This window comes from Macaca thibetana, chromosome X, assembly GCF_024542745.1.
Source record: "Macaca thibetana thibetana isolate TM-01 chromosome X, ASM2454274v1, whole genome shotgun sequence".
NCBI classification, from domain to species: Eukaryota; Metazoa; Chordata; class Mammalia; order Primates; family Cercopithecidae; genus Macaca; species Macaca thibetana.
This window is the reverse complement of record NC_065598.1, coordinates 71,849,752-71,864,006: the sequence shown is the minus strand read 5'-3', so window position 1 is coordinate 71,864,006 and position 14,255 is coordinate 71,849,752. Positions and strand designations below refer to the sequence as shown.

General features: G+C 37.8%; 1 protein-coding gene across 2 annotated transcripts in view; it reads left to right on the top strand.

Moving 5' to 3' along the window:
* Positions 1 to 2,437: 2,437 nt before the first annotated feature.
* Positions 2,438 to 14,255, top strand: part of ZDHHC15 (zinc finger DHHC-type palmitoyltransferase 15) — a 149,112-nt gene continuing 137,294 nt past the window's right edge. For both annotated transcript variants that reach the window (XM_050776390.1, XM_050776389.1), the window contains exon 1: positions 2,438 to 3,176. In XM_050776390.1, coding sequence (XP_050632347.1) covers positions 3,041 to 3,176 — 136 coding nt within the window. In that variant the 5' untranslated portion in view covers positions 2,438 to 3,040. The remainder of the gene's footprint in view (positions 3,177 to 14,255) is intronic.

Sequence of the window (14,255 nt, the reverse complement as noted above, 5' to 3'; positions counted from 1 at the left end):
TTAACACTAATAAGAAATGAGTTATCAAGCCATGAAAAGACATGGAGGAATCTTAAATGCATATTACTAAGTGACAGAAGCCAATCTGCAAAGGTTACATACTGTATCATTCCAACTATATGACATTCTGGAAGAGGCAAACTATGGAAACAGTAAAAAAAAATCAACAGTTTCCAAGAGTTGTGGAGAGGGAGAGATGAACAGGTAGAACACAGAGGAGTTTTAGGGCAGCAAAAATATTCTATATGATACTGTAATGGTGGATACAAGATATTATATATTTGTCCAAACCCACAGACTATACAACGCCAAGGGTGAATGCTAATAGAATCTATGGACTTTGGATGAAAAATATGTGTTGATGCTGATTCATAGATTGTAACAAATGTACCACTCTGGCGGGGGATGTTGATAATGGGGGCTATGCATGTGGTGGTAGGGGTTATATGGGAAATCTTTGAACCTTCCTTTCAATTTTGCTGTTAATCTAACATTGGTCTAACAAATAAAGTCTTTAAAAATAAATTTAAATAAATGTAGGCTTTGCATGCTATATGATCTATGTCACAACTACTCCAACTCAGCATTGTACAAAACAGCCATAGACTCTGGGTAAACAAATTGACATGAATGTGTTCCAATAAAACTTTATTCTGACTTTTAAAAAGCCAGTGGGCCATATTTGCCCCATAAGCATAATTTGCCAATCCTTGATATATACACTTGAACATGGTTTGTCTCTCTGGTTCTTGACCCTCCATACTCCTTTGGGTATGAGCTATCCCTGTCATAAGCCCCCCACCCCAGACTATTTGATTAGTGATCAGGCTTAGAAGAGGAAGATTTAGGCAAAACTAATCACGTCAAAACATGAAAGTTATCAACTTCCCCCACCAAATCTGCTCTTCTCATAATAGACCCTATCATGGTGATTGGCAACATTGTTCATTCAGGCACTGAAGTTAGAAATCTGGTTGTTAGCTTTAACTTATCTCACTCTTCACCTGCCAACTGGTTGATAAATTCTGTTGATTTCCCCCAACACTATTACATCTTTCCCCTCCTTTCCTCCCCTCATAGCCTGGCTTAGGCCTAGGCTCTTACCATCTCTTGGTTAGACTACTGTAATATCTTCCAGCAAAAGCGCAGTCCCCCAAGTACGTTGTGCTGTTTCACATACGTTTGCCCTACATATTTCCTTTTGCCTGGAATCCCCTCCTCCTTTAAATCCTACTCCCATCTCTTATCTTCTTGGTGAACTCCTAGTCATTATTCAAAACCCAACTGGGACTTTCCCTTTCACACTTAATGATTGCCTCCTCAAGGCTACTTGGTTTAAACAGTATACCCTTGACAATCCCAAGATACATGTTCCACGAGCCCCAAATTAATGAATATTGGAAAATTTAAGTATACATGTCAGAACCTTAGGGCTCAAATAATTAACTGGGCTACTAAATATTGTAACTAAAATGAACTCTGCATTTCATTGCATCATGAATTTAGTAACATCAACCATAAAATCAGCTTAATCTGAAAAGAAACAATAAAACTTTTATCACTTCAGGTAATTTACTGCATATATAACCATAAATAAAGAACAGAGAGCAACCTTGTAGAGACACTTGCTCCCACACAGTAGTCACACAGAATGTGAATCACACATGCATCTCACCAAAATCACAAATGTCTTCATGTAAAAGACCTTTGGAAAAAACAGTGAGGGTCAAATCCATAAATGCCAAGAGCCTGCTGTACTTCTATTATTGTACTTGTGTCAATGAACAACTACGGCCCCAAAGAGAACATGAGCTTCTTGGGGTCAGGCCACTATTTTGTCATTCTTTTTGTACCAAAGTTGATCTAACAGGAAGCAACCACTCCAAAAACATTTGTTGAATTAAATTATCTTCTAGTTGAGCTTCCTACTTCCAGGCCATCTTCCTTTCCAAAATCCTGCCAGTTATTTCACAAAAACATTCCTGATGTCACTCCATTTTCCCCAAAACTTTGATGGCTCTTCATAATCTGCTTTACATGATTATGTCCCCAAGCCATGCTAGGACATATAAGAGCCTTCACACCACGGCCTCATATTCCCAGTCTCATTCGTAGCCTCTCTTCTTCACACACACTCTTCAAGCCACACTAGCTGCTCCTGGAACATTTTTGGACTTTCATTACTCTATGACTTTTAAATGCTGTTTTCTCTGTCTAAAAGGTCCTCCTCCTCTCATCTGCCTGGAAAACCTGAATTTATTAATATAGCTCAGCTTAAATATCACTACCTTTGTAGCTTTCCATGACCCCTCTCAGAATCACTGTCTCCCTCATTTGTTTTTTTATACCAATGTGTTTGTTCTAAAAACATACTAAGCTGATTCTGCGGGTAGGGCAAAGGGAAGGAGAGAGGGCCCTGTCAAAGGACTTACCCAAGCAGCGACTGCGGCACTACGTGTTAAGCATATTGTTCAAGCAGCAGTGGGAGGATGGAGCTGGATGGCCTTCATGTTATGAGATGCTATGGCTCGCATCTTTCACACTGCGTGTGTGTGTGTGTGTGTGTGTAACTGTGTGGGGGGCAGCAGGAGGAGAGAAAGAGAACGAAGGGGGAGAGAGAGACAGAGACAGAAACAAAGAGGGCGGACGCAGTGCAGTAAGAGCAGATGGGCGGACCCAAATTTCTTCTGCTTCACGATTTTGCGGAGGTCCAGCCCTGCATCCAGCCTTGAAACACGGGGTGGGAGGAGGCGGAAAGGGGAGGGACTGCACTCCCTCTGAGCGTGCTAGCCGCGACTGCCTGACGGATCACCCTTCCGCTCCAACATCGCTAGTTCCTCAACGCCGTGACTCAAGCCTATGGTGCCAGGCGGGGCGCACTCAGCAGCGCAGCCCCACAGGTGGCGACGGCTCGGCGAGAGGGTTCCCGCCAGGCTAGGCAGTGGAGTGCCGCACAGCGCGCCTTCCCGCCTCGCAACCGCCACCCTAGCGGTTCCGACCCGGCGCCAGCAGGCCTGCTTGGTCGATCTTCGAGCCAAAGATGCGGCGAGGCTGGAAGATGGCTCTGTCTGGGGGGCTGCGGTGCTGCCGCCGGGTACTGTCCTGGGTGCCAGTGCTCGTTATTGTCCTCGTCGTGCTCTGGTCCTACTATGCCTACGTCTTTGAACTCTGCCTGGGTAAGTGGGGCTGGGCACCTAAGGTGGGGAAATTATGCTCCAGTATAATCGTTTGCCCTACGTTCACTCTGGTGTCCCTTGTGTTCTCAAGCCCTCTCTCTGCGGTTTTCCTTTCTCTCCCTGGAGAGCTCCTTGTCCCCAGCCTCTGGCTTCCCACAATATTTCCTGCGCGCTCCCACTAGGGTCGCACTGTGTCTCCATCGTCTCCCACCTAGGGTTTCTTATTTCTTTGCCCTACCCACAATAATGTCCTGGCTCTTCCCACGAGGGCCCCCTTTTCTCATACAGGGCAACCACCTGCACCTATACTCTCCTTCTGGGAGCCCCTACTCTACCAAGTTGAGGAAATAACATACCCCGTGTCTTCAAACTGTTTACTCACACTAGGAATCCCACCAATGCATCCAACTAGGAGCCCCACCATTTTCCCTCCTACTAGAATCCTACTAGGATTTCCTACTAGGGATTTCCTACTGAGAATCCCAGAATATTTCCTCTCTTACTAGCTCTCCTTTTTCACACACTGGAATCTATCGTTTTCCCGTGATCCTCTCACACTGGCTGAAGTGCTTCATATCTTTGTCCACTTGTGACCCCACAGTGCACCCTATTCTACTCCATTAAGATCTTCCCTTTTCACACAGTGGTAAGCCCTCCATTCTCTTTCCCTGTGGGCTCCCCCCCATTTAATAATTTTCTTTAATGGGATTGGTATTCTATAATACATCCTCTCCTCTCACACTAGAGGCCCTGATTATATTATACTGGAGTTCCCTGCAGTCTCCTACCTTCTTGCTTTGAGGAGCATTCAACTCCTTCCCATTAGGAGCCCCACATTATTTTCTGACAGCTTATACTGGTGACCCTGCTATTGTCACATGATGATAGTGCCTTCTTCCGTGTCTTTTCCCACTAGAGTCACCTCTTTTACCCTCCCACAAGGGTTTCCGTAATTTATCTCCTATTCCATCAAAGGGCCGCTACTTTTCTAACCATTATTCCTCGTTATCTTTTTTGGGAAACCCACTCCCCACCTCCCGCAGTGTTCTTTCACTTTTAGCCCCACATTCTGCCATCCTCTTCCTTTGGGGTTTCTTATTATTATTTCTTCTTACTTCTCATTGGATTGCATTTGTCCTATCTTCTCAAACTGGGGAAACCCCATTCTTTCTTACTGGGGTTTCTAATATTTTCTACTCCTCCCAATGAGCATATCATTTCTCATTCCCTCTCATTAGACTACCCCTTTTTAAATTCTATGATCTTTTTTTTACCCTGTCCTGTCACACTAAGGGGCACTCTATACCCTCCTTATTTGCAGAATGGTTCTCACACTATAGCTTGTGCATTCAAACTCAGAATTCTACAATATTTCCCGACACAAACCCCAAGTCTCTCCCCTGTATTATTCCCACTTTCCACTTTAATTCCCCCCGTTCCCCATTCTTATTATTATTGGCCTTGCAATGCTCTCATCAACTCACAGTGGCATTTTCATATTATATCCTGTCTTGTTACAATAGGGTCCCTGCTTTTCTCACAGTAAAATCTCCCCTTGTCCCTGTCTTCTCATGTTGAAGAATCCCTGTCTCCTCTCAAAAGAGATTCCACTAATACTTGTCACTCTTATCACTTTGACACTATAATTCAATCGCCAGCACCCTTAAACTTGTGGCCTATTCATCTAGTTTGGGGCTCCAATGTGTTTATACTCCTCTCACAGTAGGACTCCTGCCCCATTGGACATCCCCTCACTCCCAAGTCCTTCTGAGACTTCTATATTTTTTCATACCAAACTCTTCTCTCACCTTAAAAATGATGGTAAGGATGCTGCTTTTTTGAACTCCGGGACCTGACTCCATTTGTAATTTTCTTCTATTACATATTTACAAAGCAATAGTCTACCCCAGGTAGACTGGGACAAACTAGGGAGGCAGGAGATGATCCTCTTTTCCAATATAGAACTTTCTATATTCTAATTCTATAACTTTCTATATTCTAATTCTAATTGCCTCTCTGAATCACAATTTGAATTTTTCTTACCTCTTTCTTAGAGATATTATGGAAAATGCAGAAAGAGCTCTTAAAAATAAATTTCTTTAGTTGCCTTCATAGATACAAGTTAGCCTAGTTTTCTTTTGTATCTCAATCCAGTATTGGGATGCATTAAGTAGACTATGCAATGACTGGGAAGCTTTTCTATTCTCAGACCTTACTACTTTGGCTTTTTGTATGATTGATTGAAGGGTCAAGAGTTCAGCAGCCTTTAACGAGTTGATGGGTGCAGCACACCAACATGGCACAAGTATGTATATGTAACAAACCTGCACGTTATGCACATGTACCCTAGAACTTAAAGTATAAAAAAAAAAAAAAAAAGAGTTCAGCACCCTTATTATGGTACAGACAATGCTCCTAGGATCAATGCCATATTGTAAGCAACTTATTTTGGAGATTTTCAGTATTGACTCATATGAGCTTCACCAAGATATATTTTAAAAATTAATGATGATAATGACTAAGACTTATATAGTGCATACTCTGTGCCAGAAAATGTTCTAAGTTCTGTAGATAAACTATATATTAATTCATTTAATCATCACAATAACTATATGAGGCAGGTACCATTACTGTTTCCATTGTATAGATGTGTAAACTGAGGCACAGATGAGCAAACCAAAGTAAAGACCAAGTTACTGCAAATAATTGGCCTTCTATAAATTCTTCTTTAGTCATGTAATATTAACAGCTGAAAGGCAGTGTAGGACTTATTTGGTTTGTTTTAGTTAACATACTTGCACCACACTGCTACATGCCAAGTACTATTTCTAGGTGACTACACACACAGACACATAATCTTTGTAACAACTTTCCAATGTATATACTATCATTACTTGTTTGTAAACTGGGGAACAGACAGAATAAATAGCTTACCTAAGGTCACAGAGCTAGTAAATGGCCTAACTTAAAACCCAGGCAATATGTTGCCACAGTCTCCTCTACTAATACAGAGGTAAAAACTTGTGACATACAAGCCAGATGTAGCCTTCAGATATATTTTGCCTGACCTGCACAGTGTTTTCTTAACATTTTGCATCAGTTCCCATTATTTAAAAGTCAGGAGAATAAGGCGGCTTTGAGTTTGAACTCTGGCTGAACCAGTCCACCCTGCCATCATCAATTTTACAATCTTGTAACAAATTAGCAACCTGGGTTTCAGAAAGGTTAAATCAAATTTTCCTAAGGCCACACATTTAGTAATAGTGGAGAGTTGGAAATCCAGGCTGCCTGATACCTAGGCCATACCTTTTCCAATACAAGCAAATTAACAAGTATGCATTTCAGTAAGACTCAAAAAGTAACATTAAGGACCTAACTTCTTTCCAGGGATAAAACCTGATGTCTTTCTCCCTAACATTACATTAGAGCTGAAACCAAAAGTGATATTTTTGTCCTATAATTCTTAGAGTTTGAATTCTGCCATTTACTAGCCAGGAGACCTGGGGCAAGTACCTTCACTCTCTCAACCTCAGTTGTCTCACGTGTACCTTGCTTCTACAGTTGTTCATCCATATGACAAATGGTTGCTTTGCACTCAATATATGCCAGGTATTACTGCTGTGAGGCTTAAATAACATGGTGCCTGAAAAGCATGCATCACAGTTCACAACACGTTATAACAGCTCATTAGATAGTAACTTGTGATTACTAAAGATATAAAGGATTCTTCCTGACCCAGGAAAATAAGAAGCTTAGCTTTTTAGAGAGGAAGGAAAGTAACAGTATCCATTTTATTGGGGTGAAATGTATATAACATAGAATTAACCATTTTTAAGTGTTCACCTCAGTGCCACTTAGCACTCACAATGTTGTGCAGCCATCACCTCTATGTAGTTCCAAATGTTTCTGTTATCCCATAAAGAAACCTTCTAGGCATTAAGCAGTCACTCCCTGTTCCCTCTTCTCCCAAGTCCTAGCCAATTATTAATCTGCATTCTGTCTCTATGGATTTACCTCTTATGGATATTCCATATAAATAGAATCATAAAATATGTGTTCTTTTGTGTCTGACTTCTTCCAATTAACAAAATGTTTTTGAAATTGATCCACATTGTATTATGTGACAGTAATTTATCCCTTTTAATGGCTGAATAATAGTCTATTGTGTGTATATATGTATATATATACCAGTTTGTTATCCATTCATTCATTAATGGACATTTGGGCTATTTCCACCTTTTTGTCTCTTCTGAATAGTGCTGTTACAAACATTCATGTACAAGTATTTGTTTGAATATCTGTCTTCAGTTCTTTTGAATGTATATACCAGGGAGATGGATGGGGATAATTGGACTGTATGGTAATTCTATGTTTAACTTTCTGAGGAACCTCCAAATTGTCTTCCACAGTGGCTGCACCATTTTACATTCCCATCACAGAATGATAGCACAGAAGGGTTCCAATTTGTCCACATTCTCACCAAGACTTGTTATTTTCAGCTTTATTTTTATTATAGCCATCTTACTGGGTATGAAGGGGTATCTCATTGTGGATTTGATTTGTATTTCCATAATGACTAAAAGTATTGAGAATCTTTTCATGTACTTGTTTGCCATCCATATATCTTCTTTGGGAAAATGTCTATTCAAGCCATTGTCCATTTTTTTATTGGGATTTTTAAATTGAGTTGTCTTTTTGTTGTTGAATTTTAATATTTTTTGCATGTTCTGAATACTTGATCCTTATTGGATAAATTATTTGCAAACATTTTCTCCCATACCTGATAGTATCATTTTATACACAAAGATTTTAATTCTAATAAAATTCAATTTATCTATTTTTTCTTTCGTTACCTATGCTTTTGATGTCATATTTAAGAATCCATTACCAAATGCAAGACCATAAAGATTTACCCCTGTGGGTTATTTTTTGTTTGTTTGTTTTCGTTTTTTTTTTTTTTCTTTTTATATGGGACCTCACTATGTTGCCTGGGCTGATCTCAAACTCCTGGGCTCAAGCGATCCTCCCACCTCAACCTTTCAAATAGCTGGGACTATAGGCATGTGCCCTGTGTTTTCTTATAAGAATTTTATGGAACTAGAAGTACCATATGACCCAGCCATCCCATTACTGGGTATATACCCAAAGGATTATAAATCATACATGCACATGTATGTTCATTGTGGCACTGTTCACAGTAGCAAAGACTTGGAATCAACCCAAATGTCCATCAGTGACAGACTGGATTAAGAAAATGTGGCACATATACACCATGGAATACTATGCAGCCATAAAAAAGGATGAGTTTGTGTCCTTTGTAGGGATATGGATGCAACTGGAAACCATCATTCTCAGCAAACTGTCGCAAGAACAGAAAACCAAACACCGCATGTTCTCACTCATAGGTGGGAACTGAACAATGAGATCACTTGGACTCGGGAAGGGGAACATCACACACCGGGGCCTATCACGGGGAGCGGGGACGGGGGAGGGATTGCATTGGGAGTTATACCTGATGTAAATGACGAGTTGATGGGTGCTGACGAGTTGATGGGTGCAGCACACCAACATGGCACAAGTATATATATGTAACAAACCTGCACGTTATGCACATGTACCCTAGAACTTAAAGTATAATAATAAAAAATTAAAAAAAAGAAAAACTTAGATGTCATTAGGTAAAATACACTTACAGTTTTAAATAGCATGATGTGTCACATACTAATACCCTATAGAACTTGAACCTTCATTATGAATAGTATTTATAATAAATATAGAAATGATATCACAAGATTTTTCTCTCCAAAATAGGTGAATGTGGTGTGTGTGCATGTGTGTGTGTATGCCTACTATAAGTTATAACAAGTTCATTCAGGTTTTATAAATGAAGCAATAATGTGCATTAAAAAAAAGAATTGTATGCTTTTAGCTCTCACTTTTAGGTATTTTAGCCATTCTGAGTTAAGTTTTTGTATTTGGTGTAAGATAGGAGTCCAGCTTTTTGTTGTTGTTGTTGAATGTGGATAACTAGTTATCCTAGCACTGCTTGTAGAAGAGGCTATTCTTTCCTCCACTGGGTATGATCATAAAAAATCAACTGACTGTAGATTTATGCATCTAATTCTGGACTCTCAATTCCGTTTCATTGATTTATTTGTCTGGCCTTCTGCCAGCACCATATACTGTACCTTTGTAATAAATTTTGAAATCAAGAAGTGAGTTCTCCAGTTTTTTTTTTTTTTTAATTATTTGTTAGCTGGGTGTGGTGGCTCAAGGCTGTAATCCCATAATTTTGGGAGGCCAAGGCAGGAGGATTACTTGAGCCCAGAAGTTTGAGACCAGCCTGGCCAACACAGTGACACTCCATCTCTACAAAAAATAAAAAATGTAGCCGTGCATGGTGCCATGTGCCTGTGGTCCCAGCTCCTCAAGAGGCTGAGGTGGGACGATTGCTTGAGCCCAGGAAGTCAAGGCTACAGTGAGCTGCAGTTGTGCCACTGCACTCCAGCCTCAGTGACCAAGCAAGACTCTATCTCAACAAATAAAATTGTTTTTTCTATTGAGGCTCCCTTGCAATTTTGTATGAATTTTCGGTTCAGCTTTTCCACTTAGGCAAGAATAGAAGTTGTTTTTAATTTTTATATAGGAATTGCACTGAATCTGTATATTGTTTTGGAGAGAATTGCCACCTTAACAATATCAAGTCTTCCAATCTATAAACATGGGATGCTTTTCCATTTATTTCAGTCTTTAATTACTTTTCAGTAGTGTTTTATGATTTTAAGTGTATTCGTCTTGAGACTCCTTTCTAAAATTTATTCTTAAATTTTTATTTCTTTTTTATGTTATTATAAATGGAATCGTTTTCTTAATTTCATCTTCTGATTGTTCATTGCTAGTGTTTAGAAATAAAACTGATTCGATGTGTTGATCTTGTATTTTGCAACTTTGCTGAATTTGTTCATTAGCACTAAGATTTTTTTGTGAATTCTTTAGAAGTATCTATACATAAGATTATGTAAACTACCAATAAAGATAATTTCATTTCTTCTTTCCATCTTGAATGCCTTGTATTTATTTTTCTTGCCTAACTGCACTGGTTTGAACTTCCAGTTCAATGTTGAGTGAAAGTGGTAAAATAGGAATCCTGGTCTTCTTCCTGATCTTAGGAGGGAAATTTTCAGTCTTTCACCATTGAGTATACTGTTAGCTATGGGTATTCCATAAATGCCTTTTATCAAGTTGAGGAAGTTCCCTTCTATTACTAATTTCTTGAGCATTTTTTAAATTCCGGTATGCAGAATATTGTCAAATGCTTTTCCAGCGTCGATTGAGATAATCATATGGGTTTTTCCTCTCATTCTGTTAATATAACATGTCACATGATTGATTTTTGTATGGTGAACTGCCCTTACATTTCTTGGATAAATCCCACTTGATAGGGATGTATAATCCTGTAACATGTTGCCAAATTCCATTTCCTAGTATTTGCTTAGGACTTTTGCATTTATATTTATAAGCGATATTTGTATTTTCTTTTCTTTACTTTTGATGTCTTTATCCAGCTTGGCTATCAAAATAATGCTGGCCTCATAAAATGAGTTAGAAAGTGTTACTTTCTCTTAAATGTTTTGCAAGAGTTTGAGAAGGAGTAATGGTAATTATTTTTTTAATGTTTTATAGAGCTTACCAGTGAAGCTACCCGGTTTTGGCTTTTCTTTGTTGGGAGGTTGTTTTGTTTTGTTTTTTTAACTGATTCAATCTTTTTACTTGTTAAAGGTCTGTTCCAATTTATGTTTCAATTTATGTTACTTTCTTGAATACGATTATGATAAGAACGCAATATAATATCTACCTTTTTTTTTTTTTCTGAGATGGAATCTCCCTCTGTTGCCCAGACTGGAGTGCAGTGGCGTGATCTTGGCTCACTGCAACCTCTGCCTCTGAGGTTCAAGCGATTCTCCTGCCTCAGCCTCCTGAATAGCTGGGACTCCAGACGCGTGCCACCATGCCCTGCTAATTTTTTTTTTTTTTTTTTTTTTTTTTTGGTATTTTTTGTAGAGATGGGGTTTCACTGTGTCAGCCAGGATAGTCTCCATCTCCTGACATTGTGATCTGTCCACTTCGGCCTCCCAAAGTGCTGGGATTACAGGCATAAGCCATCGTGCCTGGCCTAATGTTTGGTAGAATTTACCAGTGAAACTACCCGATTTTGGCTTTTCTTTGCTGGGAGGTTTTTTATTACTGATTCAATCTTTTTACTTGTTAAAGGTCTGTTCCAATTTATGTTTCGTTTTATTTTACTTTCTTGAATATTATTATGATAAGAACACAATATAATATCTACCTTAATGAAATTTTAAGTGCACGTTATTGTTAACTATAGATATAATGTTATACAGCAGACTGTTAGAGTTTGACCATCTTGCTTAACTGAAACTTTATGCCTATTGATTAGTAATGCTTCATTGCCCTCTCCCCCAAGCCTTTGGCAGCTTCTTGAGTCAGTTTGGATACTTTGTATATTTTTAGAAATTTGTCCATATCATCCAGGTTATCTATTTTTTGGCAGACAATTGTTCCTGGTATTCTATTATATTCCTTTCTATTTTAACAATTGTCCCTAGTATTCTATTATATTTCTTTCTGTTTCAGCAAGTTCTGCCGTAATGTCTCTACTTTAATTTCTGGTTTTGGTAATTTGAGTCCTCTCTCTCTCTCTCTCTTTTTTTTTTTTTTTTTTTTTTTTTTTTTTGTTTAGTCTAGTTAAAGATGTGTCAATTTTGTCGAACTTTTAAAACTTCTCCAACTCTTGGTTTCATTGAATCTATTGTTTTTGTGTTTACCATGTTCAGTGTTCTCCATTATAATCGTTATCATATCCTTTATTTTGCTAGTTTTGAATTTAGTTCTTCTGTTTTAGTTCGTTAAGGTACAAAGTTAGGTCATTAATTTGCGATTATTGTTCTTTTTAAATGTAGGCATTTACAGCCATAAATATCACTCTTTCACTACATTCTATAAGACTTGGTGTGTTGTGTTTTTGTTTTCATTTATCTCAAAGTATTTTCTAATTAATTTCACTTGTAATTTATTCTTTGACCCATTGATTATTTAAGAGTGTATTGCTTTGTTCTCACTAAAGTAGGGGAAGGTGAATGAAGAGGTTAAATACAAAAATCAGTACAAAAATACAGTTGGATAGAAGAAATAAGACCTAGTGTTTGACAGATCAGTAGAATGATTCCAGTATAGCATAATCTATCATATATTTCAAAATAGCCAATAAAGAATAATTTCAATGTTTCCTGCATGAAGCAAGATAGATGTTAAAATGATGAATATCCTCATTACCCTAATTTGAGTATTACATATTTTATGAATATATCAAAATATTACCGGTACACTGAGAATATGTACATCTATAATATGCCAGTTAAAAAGTATATATTGCTTAATTTTCCTATACATTTGAATTTTATAGTTTTCATTGTGCTACTGATTTCTAGTTTCATTCTACTGTGGTCAGAAAAATACTTTGTATGATTCCATTATTTTATGTTTATCAAAACTAGTTTTGTGGCCTAGCATATGATCTATACTGGATAATGTTCCGTGTGTACTTGAGAAGAATGTGTATTCTGCTGTTGTTGGGTTAAGTGTTCCACATATGTCTGTTAGGTCTAGTTGGTTTATAGTATTGCTTGAGTCCTCTCTTCACATTGATCTGTGTCTAGTTTTCCTATCCATAGTTGAGAGTGGGTATTGAAGTCTCCAACTATTAATGTAATACTGTCTACATCTCCCTTCAATTCTGTCAATGTTTACTTCCTATATTTTGGGGTTCTGTTGTTAAGTGTATATATGTTTATAATTGTTACATCTTCCTGATAGATTAACCCCTTTATCAATACATAATATTCTTTATTTCCTCTTTATTATCAATTTTTGTCTTAAAGTCTATTTTGTGTAAAAGTGGAGTAGCAACCCTAGCTCTCTTTTAGTTATTATTTGCATGGATGTATTTTTCTATCCATTCACTTTCAATCTATATATGTGTTTGGATCTAAGGTGATTCCATGGTAAATAGCATATAGTTTGGTCATTTTTTAAATCCATTCTGACAATTTCTCCCTTTTCCTGGAGAATTTAGCCCATTTACATTTAAAGTAATTAATGGTAAAGGACTTCTGCCATGTTGGCAATTTTTTTTTCTGTATGTCTTATACCTTATTTTATGTTTCTGTTCCTTCCTTACTGCCTTAAAATTTTTAATAGACTTTATATATAGAGCAATTTTAAGTTCACATCAACATTGAGCAGAAAGTAGAGTTTCCATAGAAATTTCCCCACCTCCTCTAACACCCCCCCACAGCCTCCCTGACTATCTATATTCTACATCAGAATGGTACACTTGTTATAATCTAGGAACCTCCATTGACATATCATTTTCACCCCAAATCCATAGTTTACATTAACATTCACTTTCGGTGTTCTACATTCTACAGGTTTTGACAAGCATATAATTATATATATCTACCATTATGGTATCATATAAAGTATTTTCATTACCTAAAAATCCTCCATGCTCTACCCATTCATTTCTTCCTTTCACCTAACTCCTGGAAACCATTGACATTTTTACTATCTCCATAGTTTTACCTTGTCCAGAATGTCATATATTTGGAAGCATATAGTATGTAGCCTTTGCAAATTGGCTTCTTTTACTTCATAATATGCATTTAAGATTCTTCCATTTCTTTTCATGGCTTGATAGCTCATTTCTTTTTAGTGCTAAATAATATTCCATTATGTGGATATATCATAGGTTATTTCTCCATTCACCTACTGAAGGACATCTTAGTTGTGTCCAAGTTTTGGAAATTATGAATAAAGCTGCTTTAAACATCTCTGTGTAAGTTTCTGTGTGAACATAAGTTTTCAACTCCTTTGACTAAATACCAAGGAGTGTGATTGCTGAATTGTAGGGTAAGGGTATGTTTAATTTTATAAGAAACCACTAAAGTATCTTCCAAAGTAGCTGAACCATTTTACATTTCTGCCAGCAATGAACGAGAG